The sequence below is a fragment of the Leuciscus leuciscus genome, assembly GCF_965113295.1.
Source record: "Leuciscus leuciscus genome assembly, chromosome: 16".
NCBI classification, from domain to species: Eukaryota; Metazoa; Chordata; class Actinopteri; order Cypriniformes; family Leuciscidae; genus Leuciscus; species Leuciscus leuciscus.
In genome coordinates, this window is record NC_138740.1 from 11,578,493 (window position 1) to 11,594,865 (window position 16,373).

General features: G+C 36.4%; 1 protein-coding gene and 1 long non-coding RNA gene across 3 annotated transcripts in view; one reads left to right on the top strand and one right to left on the bottom strand.

Moving 5' to 3' along the window:
• The window catches only part of LOC309477992, a 165,862-nt gene extending 155,971 nt beyond the window's left edge, over window positions 1-9,891 (bottom strand). The window contains exons 1-3 of one of the 2 annotated variants that reach the window (XR_014198729.1): window positions 9,538-9,891; window positions 7,777-9,497; window positions 6,351-6,510 (exon numbers count right to left, since the gene is read on the bottom strand). This is a non-coding gene — a long non-coding RNA (uncharacterized lncRNA). Of the gene's footprint in view, window positions 1-788; window positions 6,511-7,776 lie in introns of those variants that run through there. The other variant, XR_014198728.1, reaches the window with a different exon arrangement.
• rnf121 (ring finger protein 121) overlaps window positions 1-10,823 on the top strand; it is a 221,152-nt gene extending 210,329 nt beyond the window's left edge. Inside the window, exon 9 of the mRNA XM_082141412.1 lies at window positions 9,898-10,823. Within this exon, the coding sequence (XP_081997538.1) occupies window positions 9,898-10,018 (121 nt within the window). The 3' untranslated portion in view covers window positions 10,019-10,823. The remainder of the gene's footprint in view (window positions 1-9,897) is intronic.
• Window positions 10,824-16,373: the final 5,550 nt, after the last annotated feature.

Consider the following 16,373-nt stretch of genomic DNA (forward strand, 5'->3'; position numbering starts at 1 on the left):
ATCCGTCCTTCGGATGAGACGTAAAACCGAGGTAAAACTCTGTGGTCATTAAAAATCCCATGGCACTTCTCGTATAGACTAGGGGTGTAACCCCGGTGTCCTGGCCACATTCCACCCATTGGCCCTTAACAATCATGGCCTCCTAATAATCCCCTTCCATTGAATTGGCTCCATCACTCTCTCTCCTCTCTCCACCTATAGCTGGTGTGTGGTGAGCGCACTGGCGCCGTTGTACTGTGGATGCTGCACACTGGTGGTGGTTGAGGAGAGATCCCCTGATATGATTGTAAAGCGCTTTGGGTGTACAGTAGTACATATGAAAGCGCTATATAAATGCCTCATTCATTCATTCATTCATGGGAGTGTATTCCATAGTTTTGGAGCGTAAACTGAGAAAGACCTATCACCCTTTGTTTTCAGACGGGTTGTCGGGACGTTTAATAATAACTTAGATGACAATCTAAGTAATCTCTGAGGAGAATATGAACTGAAAAGTTCAGATATATAATTAGGGGCCAATCCATTAAGAGCTTTAAACACAAGTTAAAACCTTGAAGTCAATTCTCTGTTTCACAGGGAGCCAATGGAGAGAGGCCTGGATAGGTGCAATATGTTCCCTCTTTTTTGTCCCAGTAAGGAACCGAGCTGCAGCGTTTTGGACAATCTGCAATCGTGAAATTGATGACTGACTAATTCCAGCATACAGGGCATTACAGTAATCGAGTCTTGTGGATATAAGAGCATGTATTACTGTCTCCAAATCATTAAAAGTCAGAATATGCTTTAACTTACGAAGACACTTTAGTTGAAAAAAGCTGGCCCTAACTACAGAATTTATTTGTTTGTCAAACTTTATCTCATAGTCAAAAATGACCCCTAGGTTTTTAACATAAGAGTTACTTTTTAACTGTGAATTGCTTAGAAAAACACTGTATTTGTTCATTTGAGTTTTGGAGCCAAACGGGATAACCTCTGTTTTATTTTCATTTAATTGGAGAAAATTCTTGTCCATCCATTCTCTAATATCCTTTAAACATGCTAACAGGGAAGAAACAGATTCATTTCCAAAATCTAATGGTAAATAGAGTTGAGTATCATCTGCATAGATGTGATAGTTGATCTTGTGATGCTCGAAAATCAAGCGCAGTGGAAGCATGTAAAGAGAGAAAAGAATTGGACCCAGGATGGAGCCCTGAGGCACCCCACAAGTTATTGGTACTGAGGTCGAGGAAAATTCTCCAATTTCAACAGATAAGCTCCTATTTAAAAGATAAGACTCAAACCACTGCAATGCATTGTCACAGATGCCGACCTCAAGATTTAATCTCTGCAACAAAATAGAATGGTCCACAGTGTCAAAGGCTGCGCTTAAGTCTAACAAAACAAGGACTGCACAGTTACCAGAGTTGACTGATATCAAAATATCATTAGTCACTCTAAGTAAGGCAGATTCAGTACTGTGTTTGGCTTTGAAAGCAGACTGAAAAGGATCTAGGATGTTATTTACAGTTAAGTACGGTGTAAGTTGATTTAATACGACTTTTTCTAAAACTTTTAATAAAAAGGGCAATTTTGAAATCGGCCTATAGTTATTAAGTTCTGAAGAATCAAGGCTGGGTTTTTTTAGCAAGGGGTGGATCACAGCGTGTTTTAAACAGGATGGAACAGTGCTGCTATTCAGAGAGGCATTTATAATGGAAAGTACACTAGGTAAAACCACATCCAGTACCTAATTTAAAAGAACAGTGGGAATGGTATCCAGAGAGCAAGTAGTTAATTTCATTTTGGAAATTAGAGCCCGCAAATCGGAGTATGATATAGTCTGAAAAGCAGACAGACTAGAAGAAATCAGTAAATTATAACAACTTTCGGATGAAGATGGTAAAATCTGGGACCTAATGCCAGTTATCTTATCTATGAAGAAGCTACAAAACTTCTCACACAGATCAGCACTTGGAGCAAAACTGGATAGAATGGGAGGATTTAACACAGAATTTAGTGTGGAAAATAAAGACTTTGGACAATGAGAATTTTTTTCGATCAAATTTGAAAAATAATGGGCCCTTGATAATTTAACAGCTTCCTGATATTGAGACAGACTAGCTTGCATAAGCGGATAGGAAATTTGCAGTTTGTCCCGTTTCCATTTTCTTTCTGCCCTTCTGCAACTTTTTCTTTTAGTTCTGATGTCTTCGTTTAGCCAAGGTTGCTTATTTCGTTTTTTTATTTTAACTTTTAGAGGAGCGAATTCGTTCAACACCTCGGTACATGAAGCATTAAAATTTGTAACCAGATTCTCGACATCCATATCTTGAGCTGCCAAATTTGTACAACCAGCTACCGAAGCTACAAACAAATCCTTAAAATTGGAAGCAGTAGCTGAGTTTAAGGAGCGCGCGAGAAAACTAGATGGCTGGTATGAGCTACAAGAAATAGGGAAATCACTATCAAACACAACAGGCCAATGATCAGACAGACCAGTGTCACTTATGTAAATGTCATTAATGCGGAAACCAGAGGATAGCACAAGATCAAGTATATGACCTAACTTATGGGTTGGTCCAGATACTGATTGCTTAAGGTTAAAAGAGTCCATTAGCTGTACAAACTCATTTACAAGAGGCTTTGCGGGACAACACAGATGTATATTGAAATCACCGACAATTAAAAGATTGTCGTTTCTCGTGACTATATCAGATAAGAATTCAGAGAAATCACTTTAGAAAGCACTTTTAGAATTCGGAGGTCTGTATATCACAGCAATGAGCAGAGAGCAAGGGGATTCAACTTTACATAGCATAGCTTCAAAACTGTCAAAACTCTCTGCTGGTATTTGCCTACACTTAAAACTGTTTTTAAAAATTACCGCAACTCCTCCACCCTTCTTTGACTTTCTAGGGCAGCTGAAAAAACCACAGTTTGTGGGAAGAAGTTCTGAAATAGGGCTCAAGTCATTTTCAGTCAGCCAAGTTTCAGTGATAAACATAAAATCCAGTTTGTTTGATAAAAAAAAAAATCATTTAGTAAAAATGTTTTGTTTACCACTGATCTAGCATTTATCAAAGCTGACTTTGTAAGCACTGTTTCTTTCGCTTTGACTTCCACACGGAGCGAGGACAACTTTGATAGAGACCGTAGATAATTAATGTTTGTGCCCCGTCTGGGTGTTTCCAGATATGCCGGGTCCGTCTGAGTCGACCATATAGTAGGTATAGAACCCGGTGTAATAATAGTAGTTGTCCTAGATGAGCGAGCTCCTCGATGAACATAACGTGGGCAGCGGATTATCCCAGACTCAACGCACGCTGAGTAAACGTCAGGCAGCAGGCGAGATTCAGAGCAATTGTTCATAAGCAGTAAATCCGAACTTGAATATTTAAATCGCATGATGGTGACTGCTAAAACAACTTTCTTTGTTCTGACTCACTCATAAAGACAGTCTTTGCCACCATCTATTGGCGTAATAATGTAACTTTCACTGAAGTCCATATCATGATCCTTTCTCAATAGCAAATACGGCATATTATTTATATAGAATAATATTTATTGAACAACAATTTTTAAAAGAACAATAGCCATTATAAAAGACAATAGGAAATAAACACAAGCAAACAATTCAGTCAAATGTACAAGCAGCACTCTAGTACAGGATTCAAGTGAAATATAGCCTAAATATAGTTATGAAACTTAATTTTCCCCTTTACCAAAATCGATTTGCTCTGAAACTAGTAATAGATTAATAAGACTAAAGATCGCCCGTTTGATATACCCCAAATTAATTATATCTCATGTTTAATCACTGTCTACATAAGAGCCAGCGGCAAATTCACGAAGGACTGGCCGAGATGAAGCTGTTTTCTGCGGGTATATGAGCACTGAACGGCCGGCTTGCCAGGATTGCCAGGATACAACTTCACCATATTGAGGGGCTGATGTACCGTAAAAACTTGGAAGAGAACCTCCTTCCCTCAGCCAAAACACTGAAGATGGGTCGTGGATGGGACTTCCAGCATGACAATGACCCAAAACATACCGCCCAGGCAACAAAGGAGTGGCTCAAGAAGAAACACATTAAGGTCTTAGAGTGGCCTAGCCAGTCTCCAGACCTTAATCCTACTGAAAATCTGTGGAGGGAACGAGTTGCAAAGCAACAGCCAAGAAACCTTTAGGATTTAGAGAGGATCTGTAAAGAGGAATGGACCAAAATCCCTCCTGAGATATGTGCAAACCTGATGACCAACTACAAGAAACGAAGAGGAACCTGAAACGAGAGTAACCCGCCAAAAAACTAACCCCCCAAAAGAGGGTTTCCAGCTAAATAAACTTACAAATCAGCAGGGGAGCAAATAATTATTTCCCCCACTGTAGGTAGGTCTAAATCCGGGTGATCACTTATATCAATGTCATATATATCATCATATCATCCAGCCTTAAAACTTATAATTTTTTCAGTGTTTAATTAAAAACATCCAATTATGCAGAATATATCATGGTAAATATTTAATTGATGAGTTGTCAATACAATATATAACAATACAATATATAGGTCAGTATGCTGAATTTCACCCCAAAATTCAGCATACTGACAAAATAACTGCAAATCCATGTTTCACTGCCTGAGGTCCAGTTGTTTCTATGAATTGCAGCAATCCATTTGCTTCTCTTTTCGGTAGCTTTCTGCAGTCTGTAAAAATATACCTCAGATTTCTTGTAAAGTCAAGTCAAGTCAAGTCATCTTCATTTATATAGCGCTTTTAACAACGTAGATTGTTTCAAAGCAGCTTCACAGAGATAAGCGTATAATTTAAGGTAACAGAGATTGTTTTGGCTTTATAGCAGAGTTAAGTTATTTTCCATCTAAAGTTAGTTTTGATTGATTTGCTTCCGTCGCAACGATCATTTGTTTTTAAATCTATTGTTGTAAAATCTATTTATACAGTCAGTCTCAAAGCTCTTTCCCGTTTTAGTGTGTTGTGTGTTTTTCGCGACATTCACGCTAAAAACCAATGTGGCCACTCAATCTTTTTGCCACTTAGTGGGCGTAACTGCAGTCACTCGTACAGGGTACCCACAGGGTATGGGTGCAGCCCTCTGACTACAATAGAGGGTCTGTTGTAGTCAGTGTAGCGTAACTTTGTTTTAAAAAGTGGGTGGGACTTGGCAAAAAACATGGCAAAATGCAGTGCATAAATGGTTGCATTTAACTCCACTTTTAGACATACACTCGTGAATTTCCCTAAGCACTGAGAGGCTGCTCACTGCAGAGCCAATGTGTGGAGCTTGACGTCAAGCTCCCCCTTGCTGGTGGTCATAATGGGTGAAGCTAGATGGTCAAACTACACCCTAATCCTACAGAATTTTTTTTTGAAAAATAAATAAATAAATCAGCTCCATTGCGGATTCCAAGTGATCAAGGGCTTAGGGTGTTCCACATTGCAAGGGTTCTGCTTGTAGTGGGCACTCGTGCAATGTAAGCAATGATGTACATCCGAGTGAACGAGATGGAAGGGAAACAAGAAAAGGGCATAAAAAAATTGGACAAACATAGCCCTAGTTTCATATGACAGCGATGTTGTGTCGTGTTTCAGCCCTGGTTGCACATCGGTTTGTCGCGAGGTGAAACTTCCATGGTAGCACTGGCGCGTTGTTTGCTTTGTGTAGATTCGGTGTATGTTGCATTTGTAGAAGGTTAGCATTCCAAGCAAACATTAGCTGTGACATACACGTAAACAAAGAAGGTCAAATGTGAGACTACAGACATTTTCCTATTTGTACAGTAATACCTTGATAGTAATGTAATGTAATGCAAACCTTAATTTCATTCAGGAAGTTTCTCTCAGAACACAAAATTACCGTTGGCAGTTTTAATCAGTTTGGCTGACTCAGAATCATGATTATTATTAAAAATAATATCAGTTCATTTGTCTTGGATGTGAGGCTGTCTGTAATGCTTCAGAGCCAGGCGTCCACATCTTCCCCTTGGGCAGTGGGGTTTGTAGTCTGCGACATGTTGGCACGCTGGGAAGAAGAGACAGACACAGATCTGTGTGGGATATAAGCCTTTATGTGGTGGAACAGCTAAGTGTCATTTCAGTGATTGTAAACCAGCAGTGAAGTGTGGTGATGTCCAAGTGTTGGTCTCAGTGTAGACTGTTGGCTAGTGATGTGAAGCTTACGTCACTCTACTGAGTAAGGGAAAGTGAGAGAAAAAGGTTAAAACTAATTTAAATGGAAAGAAACCAATCTTCTTTTTTCAATAGGATTTTTTTTAGGATTAATAAATATTTTGTCAATGAAAAGCTGTTTTCAAAAAGGTAAACAATATTATTGTTTAAGTTTTTTAAAAAATATTATGATCTGATGCAATTTGATATGTAAAAAGGTAGTCTCTGTGGATTTTAGAAAGGATTTCAGTCCTGCGTTCCAGAGGTCACCAAGAGGTCTTAAGAAGGTCTGTTTTAGGTCTCTGTCTTGGTAATCACCCCCCTTTGGGATTAACTCATGATTTTCCTTGTCTTATGCTGGGTACACACCAAAAGATTTTTTACATCTTATAAGATTTTCAAAATGTGACAGACCACAAACATGAGGACAAAAAATCCTAGATTTAAGCGTTTTGCTCCTATAGTGTGTGGTGTGCCATGATGTGACAAAGACAGCACACCACACACAAACAGATTTTCAACCAGAGTCTCGACTATGAACACAGGAAATCTCGCAAAATATCGTGAGACTTCAGAATAAGCATATGGCGGATGATATGCAGGAAGAAATTGCGATAGTGTTTGGAATGATTTTCACAGAAAATTCACGTGAAAAAACCATTGTACCTACCATTATATATAACCTTTTATACAGAAATATATTCATTCTTTATATATTGGATTTATTGTCTCTTTAGAAAAAGTTATTTAATCCCTCTAGTCTATAGAACCTCACTGAACCCTTAACACTCAGCTTGTTTTGTTTTTTTTATCTTTTTTTTATTATTGATTTTAAGAATTATACAATTACAGTCAGGGGGGTACAAAGAGTAAAGCCGAAACATAAAAAGACATACATAAACAGTGACAAACTTAAAAGTTAAACAAAAATTTGAAAATGTTTACAGATTGAAACGCACTTTGCAGCTTTCTTATTTTTCAAACCCGATATTGTGTTTAGGTATTGTAAAATTTCTGCTCTTAAAATGAAAAACAAAGGCTTGTTTCCTCGAAATTTACACTTATGAATACTAAATCTTAACATTAATCTTCCTGCGTGTGTGTGTGTGTGTGTGTGTGTGTGTGTGTGTGTGTGTGTGTGTGTGTGTGTGTGTGTGTGTGTGTGTGTGTGTGTGTGTGTGTGTGTGTGTGTGTGTGTGTGTGTGTGTGTGTGTGTGTGTGTGTGTGTGTGTGTGTGTGTGTGTGTGTGTGTGTGTGTGTGTGTGTGTGTGTGTGTGAGAATGACCGTGTCTTCCATCATCTCGCTTTCTGATTGGATATTGTTTCGTTTCACGTGATAATCTCCAGAGCGTGCGCGTGTTTGTCCTCGGAGTTCCCCCCACACTTCAGGATTTCTGATCGTAAATATTAAACATGTTTAATATTTACGATTCGCGATCGGAGCGGCTCCGACGTTCTTCCGAGCAGGTTCGGACACTCTTAACACAACTCACACCAAGGGAAAATCTGATAAAATAATCTGTTAAACCATCAAGATAATCGGGACATAGCTAGGATTGTCGGAAGGGGAGAAATCGGCCCAAAATCAGCCCGATTATCTTTTGGTGTGTACCCAGCATTAAAGGATTAGTTCACTTCAAAATTAAAATGCTGTCATCATTTACTCACCCTCAAGTTGTTTCAAACCTGTATAATTTCCTTTCTTCTGCTGAACACAAAAGAAGATATTTTGAAGAATGTCAGTAACCAAACAGTTGATGTCCAAAAGTTTGAAACAACTTGAGGGCGAGTAAATTTTGAAGTGAACTATTCCTTTAAGATGTGCCATCTCCGAACCCATTTGTCATGTTAAACTGCCTAACTATTGACAGGTAGTTATCTCTTACAAGCATTCTTTGTTTAGGAGTTGGTCTGTCTCAGCCTGGATGGCAGGTCTTCTGATTTTATGGTCCTGGGTGTTGATTCACTCTCTGTGGAATTCTGCTTCTTGGTCAGTTTGAAAGGGTCATTGCGGTCTGATAAGTCAATTGTTTGTTTTTATTTTTTTTATGAGATTTTTTTTTAAAAAATTTTTTATAAGAATTTATTACATAGAGAAATTAATAAGACAACATAATGCAAACAAAACTGCAGTGTGGTTCTGGTAAACTGCCTAAGCAACAGCTTATCAGCAGCCCCCACTACCAACTAATGAGTTGGTATGTTGTTTAACTAAGGCGTCCTGACAAGTTTCGATTTCGCTTAAATCACACACCCATTTAACCACTCAGACCAACAAAAACAACCACAAACACAGCAACTGGGTCATAACATCCAGCACCAACTCGCAAAAAACAGAAAAAGTGTTACACATGTAAGTAGGCTCATAATTTCCATGTAAGGAAATAAGTCTAAATCAGCATTATTAATAGTCTATATTCGTCATTCAAAAAGAGAAACCAAAACTAGGGCTGCAGATATACAAACCATAAATAAGCAGCATTTTGAATGTCTATCATGATCACTTACTTCATTCCAGGTGGCTCATGTTGTTATGAAAATATTTGCGTATTGGAATCTACGTAAAATTAGATCAGACCATCTTGGTCTATGACCATCATAGACCATCTCTATGCCATCTTGGCTTCTTTGTTCGCTTTCATCGCTTTTGCTTCTCGTGTACTGACTCATTTGCTAAACTGAACAGCCAATCAGAGTGATCTTTCTCAATGCCTGCCCCAGCGACATGAGCCTGACTAGAGCTGACTGCAAAAACTATCCTGACAGACGCTCACAGACGGCCCGATGTTGGCCAATGACCGACTGTCGGCTTGGTGTGTCACGGCCCTTAAAGGACTGTGGTCAGAGTAAGACTACTGAACATAAACCCTCACATAAACGTCAACATTTTGAATGGCCCAAATCAATCCAAGTGCTCAATGACAGTCATCTTTTTTATTTTTTTATTATTGAATCACATTAATAACACACAATCAAAATATCAGTTTTTTGTATGTTACTGAAAAGTAACAAAATCCCAAAACTGGAGCATGGATCTGGAAAACTGGCTAAGCAACAGCTTACCCAGACTACCAATCGCACATTGTTTAAATAAGGCGCCATGACAAAGTTTCACTTTGGTTCACTTAAGTCACGTCCCAATCACACCAGACCTAAAAAAAAAGTTTAAAAAAGAGGAAAAAACAACCAGAACCACAAACACAACTGGACCTTAACTCCCTTCACAGGTTTTTTGTTGTTGTTGTTGCTCAATTTTCTATGCAAGATTATTAACCTTGTTAACCTTGCCTAATAACTGCTGAAATGTGATTGGCTGATGGAAGCCATGTTTTTCTAGACGCACAACTGTCCTCATGGACAATGACTGCAACACTTGGACGCACAACTGTCCTCATGGACAATGACTGCAACACTTGGGTCACTTTCATGTTTCGTTGTTTTGTTATAATGCCAACAAATGGCCAAACCCTGTTGCTTCTGTCTTCAGACATAAGTGTCAAATTTTGTGAAAACATTTCCTGTTCTAAAGTTATATCAATTTTGGTAAAAGCTGTGATATCCACTGCTTTTGACAACTTATTGACATTTTCCTGAAACTATAAGAAAAGTCTGCCAATCAGGTTATTATTCTACTGATTTTATTCCAATCAGGCGAATAGCCTAGAAACAGGTGTGTCTGTAAATGAACCCATTTTGTTTGTTTTTTAATTTAGCACCTTAACTCTGTCTTTAGATGGGAGAGACCCCACGTCATGTACGGACAGCTGCTGGATTGGCTGCGCTACCTTGTGGCCTGGCAGCCTGTTATCATTGGTCTGGTACAAGGCATCAACTACATCCTGGGTTTGGAGTAACAACAGCACCCAGTGTAGAGGGACCAGCATACTTGATTCAAACTGCAGCAAATAAATGTCTTTGGTTTCTCAGAGACGGGGACTTTTTTCCTCCAATTACTGTCTCTGTGAGTTTTGCTGTGCTAATGTGTCATCAAATGAAATTCTACTAGCAGTCTGATGTTGGATGTTTTTGTTGGCATATTTTGTCTGACATTTGTTGATGGACTACTTGAAGTTTGGACCTTTGAAATTTGCATAAACAATTTACCATGTGCACATTGGGTTTTATAAAAAAATAAATAAAATTGCTGTAAATATGTGCTCACCATAAGCACATTGGGCAATGCGCATGCGTTCTTTTACTGGTGTGTGAGTAAGTAGTACTGAAGGAAATAGAATGATTTAAAACTTCATATTTTATTTGACACACTCTTGTGGATTGAGTTAAGCATTTAAAATTACCAGTAATCGTTATCCTGAAGTTCTAGTGATGAGCAATGCACATGTCATGATTAAGAAGATGATTAGCAGACCGTATACAGTAAAGACAGACACTGCCCGACTCATTCAGTGGTCAAGCAGTCCTTTTCCCAGTTTGAGTAGGTCTGATGAAATGTACAACTGCTCCGCTGTTGTATGCAGACAAAGTACCCTAATGATGACGCCTTCCTTATTTTTCTTAACATTATGAAAAAAATATTGTCAAATTTGAAGCAAACTGAAATATTTGTGTTTAATTTTTAAATGTTCTGTCAGTGACGCGTTGATGTATTATTTTTGAAAAATCCAAAAATAAATATCTGTTCTGTTTACACTAAAAATATTTAAACATCCTAATATATATTTTCTTTATAAACAGAATTCCTACACCAAATAAACTCATCTGCCAATGGAAATGAATGAGAATAATATGCTTTTTAAACAAGACATTTACAATCCGTATTATCGTGTACCGTTGAACTTGCCAGGATAACATGGATGGGTTATTTCGGGGAGGAGACGGTGGCAATGCAGGTATGCACAATTTTACATTAATTGGGCTTGATAAAGGGAATTTACTTTTGTATGTAAAATCTGTGTTGTGTAGTGTGTGCGCACAACAGGTGAAATCTACGCAAGTTTTATACATGAGGCCTCTGGTCTCTAGAAGAATATTTTGTAACATGTTAATACATCAAGTAATGTATTTAATATAGTTATCCATATGGAAATCTAATATATGTGAAATAACCATATATGAAATATATCCTCATATAAAGTAAAAACGTATATGCACAGCTATGTATGAAACCTATTAGAAATTGGAACAATTACATGTATTGACATAAATATAGCCCATAAAATGTTTTTGTATGTATAATTCATATTTTGAAATATGCCATCATTATTAGTAAACATGGCATGTCAATGTGTTTAGTAGACCTACAAATTAACCATAAATGCACACTTTATTAGTCTGTAATATATGCAGTGTTTTCAAATCATTTATAGTTTATAAACTGTAGTAAATATGCATTTTAAGTCTACATTAATAGACTATATACAAACGGTGAGTTCTTCATACATTGTCACTGTAATTAACAAATTATAATTTTTTTATTTGCTCATATATAAAGAGTTAAATAACTTATTAACCGTGAATAGTTCTCACTTTAGATTAGGTCATGGAATATGACTGAATCTAGTGAGAACTATTTATGGTTAATAATTTGTTAACAAAGCATTATTATATTACTTTATATATGAGCTATTTAAACAATAATACTTTGTTAATTACAGTGACAATGAATAAAGTATACTCACTATTTGTTATTAATGTAATAACTAATGTTTATAAACTATTAATGATTTCTGAAGGATCCTGTGACACTGAAGACTGGAGTAATGAAGATGCTGAAAATTCAGCTTTGATCACAGGAATAAATTACACTTTACTGTATATTACATAGAAAATAACTGTTTTAAATTGTAATAATATTTCACAATATTATTATTATTATTATTTGTATTTTTAATCAAATAAATGCAGCCTTGATGAGCAGAAGAGACTTTTAAAAAAATATTAAAAATCTTACCGATCTAAAACTTTTGACCGGTTGTGTGTGTGTGTGTGTGTGTGTGTGTGTGTGTGTGTGTATATATATATATATATATATATATATATATATATATATATATATATATATATATATATATATATATATATATAATTAATTAATACACATGACATAGCTATGTCTTTGTATGAATGTGTATACAAATTACACATACATGCACAGCATATTGTTTACATTCATGACATTGATATATGTCATAGTCTTAGTATGGATTTTAGATATAAAAAGAAAAAAAAAAGAAATGTATGTTGTGACATGGAATTGCCATATTGTTTTTTCCCTTTTTAATTGTATGTTTTCTGGAGTCCGTGTGCACAGGACTACAGAACGAACCATAGGATCAGTGAGAGACTGGCCAATTATTTGAGCCAGAAAAATAGGCCTATACTGCCATCAAGTGGTTATATACTATGGTATTCCATTTTATTTCATCCCTTTCTTTTAAAATGCTTCTAAATTAATTAAAAGGTTTAATTTAATTTTGGCTATTCTGTTAAGTAAAATTTTGAAGAAAACTGGTGATCAGATTTAAAAGATTTAAGGATTAAAAAAAAAAAATTTTAGTTTTTTTTTACCTTGGCTATTAAGGGCAATGATTATGGTTAAATTTAACCTATGTTGAGTATTTTATTTGTTGTGTTTGAGAGTGCGCCCAGAAAGCTGTTAATGAAACTTTGTTTTGCAAATAGCAACTAGTCATGCTGGAAACCAGATTCGGGAGGGAAAATACCCCGAGATGCTGTACTACTGCAACTTGCTTTTTGTTTGAATGAGACTTTAATTCTGATTGAATATAAAGAAAGATAAAGAAAGAAATTAGAGAAAGTTGAAAGAGTGAGAAAAGATAAATAGATCAATATTGTTATAATGAGACTTGTGAATTCTTACATTTTGAAATCAATTAAAAAATGCAGAAAGTGTTACAATTATAAATCATAATAATAGGAATATGCATTCTGTGATAATTAGGAAATTTTTGAGTCATGAAGAAACTTTTATGAGTTAGACTTTGATTTATTTATGTAGATGAGATATATAAAACCGAGCAATAGGGGCTCTTAAAGTGATGAATAAATAATAACAGATATTAACTGCACGTGTCTAAATATTATACTTAAACCAAAATCTCAGAATCTCTGCAATGGATCAGTTTTTATGTTTAACTAAGATAATTTTTTTGTGCATTGTGCATAGTATGAGAATGAGATTGGGTGACCAACTTTAAATAGAAATTATAATTAGAACAAGCAGATAACAGACATATTACAGCCATTTTATTTTTGTTTCTTGTAAAAAAAAAGACAAAGAAATGTAAGTTTACATTATACACAGTATTATAATTAGAAGAGTTTTCCTGCTTTTTCCTGCGTCTTTGCAACGAAGAAGTGCTTGCTTTTTTCTGCAATGAAGGACTAAGCTTGTTAAAAAAATGAAGAACTGCTGTGTTGATAAACCAGAAGACACTTTTGGAAATTAAGGTGTTTAATTAGATTTTTGCGGTTCTCTGAGTGTTCAGGATTTCAGACAGCTGCCTTGAAATGTGGGATGACTGCAGAAAAACAAAAGAGGAAGTGGTGCCTGTAGCAGCTCTCCTGAAAGAGGAAGTTGACACTTCTGAGAGGAGTCAGCATGGGGAGACTGATTCAGTGCAAAGGTGACAATTCACTTGCAATTTTGTGGCAGGATGGATCAAAAGCCAGACCGAGGAGAGTGCCATCAGCCTGACGATCAAATGTATCAGCCTGAAGTTCAACTGAATGACAATCCACACAGAAAGGCAATCCAATGTATCAGCCTTGTGGGCTAGGTGCTGCATTTTCAATGATCACTACAGAGACCGTTTCAAATTTAGTTATTTAACTTGATTATTTTATAATTATCCACTGGTTTCAGCAATTCTTCATATTTCTTCAACTAACTCTTTGAACCTGCTTTCAATTGGTACCAGTAACAGCCCTACTGCAGGAAGTGCAATAGCAGTGAGAGCATGACTCACCAATCAGTTAAAACTGAGGCTGGATAGGGCAGTGAGGGTTATGTAAAAGCATGAATAGGTTATTGACTATGCAGAATTCTATGGAAAAGAAAAATACAATATAGGTCACAAGGCATCTAAAGAGAAATTATGGCAAGAAAAGCAACAATATTGGTCACTCCATTTCATTTAAAAGGTAATTTTCTAGATTCAATAGAAAAAAAAAATCTAATTCTAAACTTTTTAAATCACATGCTGTCATCACCAGGGGTATGAGATGGAAATGTTATTTTCTTTTTGTCCATGGATCAAAGATTGTGTGAAGATATCTAGATCTTTTTTAAAATAGCTTATGAGCAACAACAAAAAGTTTGAAAATTGAAATTGTGCAATGAATGACAAATTGCATTTGAGAAATTAAAACTGACTCTCTCAACTTCAACTGAAGGTATATATACGATTAATATTTTAAACTGTTTAATCTATTTGATTTTGAAAAGTTAGATTTACGTTCACTGTGTTAAACTCAATCAAATGGCGACTGCATCGGACATTTGAAAATTGATATCCTAACGTTTAGACACTGTCGCAAGGGGAATGCCACAGAGTGTCTACGTTCAGTAGTTTCTGTTGTCGTCAAAGTTGTTACCGTTCAGATTTGATGGTTTTCCACACATAATAAATATATATGTTCCCCATTCAGTTCATAAACTGCTATGGCAGACAAAAAGGTATGAATCTCTGGCCAGAGAGGGTGAAAGTGAGTGTGTGAAAGATGGTGTTCCAAGACAAATGAATTATGTCAATCAAAACAGCTGTTTTATTAAGTGGGCACAGAGGGTAAAATATACCCAATAAAATAACGGCCATGGATGATTTTGGCTAACTATCCTGAGCTGGGATATTGTTGTGGCAGAAACAGAAAGAAACAGTGCCACACCTGCGCAGCGCATAACTTTAGGAAGGCAGAGAGCAAAGCCCTCTCCACCCCATATTTAACTTTTTCCTTTTGCAGGATGTCATGATGGATCTCATTGAACATAACTGATTCTGTTCCAAATGTATATGAAAATGAAAATTTACAGGTCTCATCTAAAAAGGATGACCGGCCAGATAAGCAGTTGAGTCTGGCGACATAATACATGTTGGCACTAACAAAAAAATACTTAAGGTCTCCATTCACAGGTCGTTCTTGTGGTTCACTCCACAAACAAGGTCCAGTGGGGTGCGGTTGTGTTCTGAGGAAAAATCGTGCAACTATCAGCAGGGTTGAGTGACACCTCTGTCCAAGCATCTCACCTTAAACTACACCAACGAGCCTTAGCAAACCCCACACGCCAACACGAAGCATAAAGTTGGGGATTAAGGACTGGCTAGTAACGTACCTCCCTTGCCAACGAGGGAAAGCCCATTGCAACGGTTCGCAAAGAGTCACCCTGGTGAAGTCCATGGGGCAACAAGATGATCAACACATCTGGAGGAAGATGTGGACCAACTAATGGTTTAAGCTTAGCATAAGAAACAATTCGTGTGATGTTTATTGATGTTTTATTTGGTTCAATCAAACTATACTGTAGGATTGAGTATTTAGATCTCATGATTTGAACAATTACTGATTCATTTGAAAATATTTCAGGTACTCATAAATTGAGAAGAGGAAAATCTCTTAAATTGGTAGAGTGTAGGGACTCTAAATAGGTACATTACTGTAAAACAAAAAAATAATCTAGGGACTATTTTTGAAGAAACTTGAGGGTTTTAAAACCCTATTGCAGACATCATAGATGCTAAAAAAATTTATAGTGGCAATAGTTGTTCCCTAATAAGAGAATGGGTGATAAGTTACTTTGCCGGACTAGGTCCGTATAGATAATTGGGTAAACTTCTATAGCGATGAATGAATGACTAAATTAAATATTTTTCAGGTGTTTCCATTTGCTAAAATAGCAAAAGAAAAACTTTCAAAAGGAGATTGATTTTAGGAAACATATTTAATTTCTGGATTATTATTAGTTGAAGAGCTTCATAGCATAACCAAATTTCCGACTTATTACTAAAGATTTAAGGCCAGAGCATGTAGGGGGCACAAAGTTAAAACCTAGACCAAGAACAATGTAACCCAAACATGTTAAGATAAGTAGTTAAATATTTAATGGCATGTCAGCAGCTAAGGCTATTCTCATGGCAAGAGCTGGGTTAAACAGAAATAATTTTAAAATAATGACATTGTTTGAAACAAAAGAATAACATTATTGATATTTGTGTTAAGGATAAAAATGAA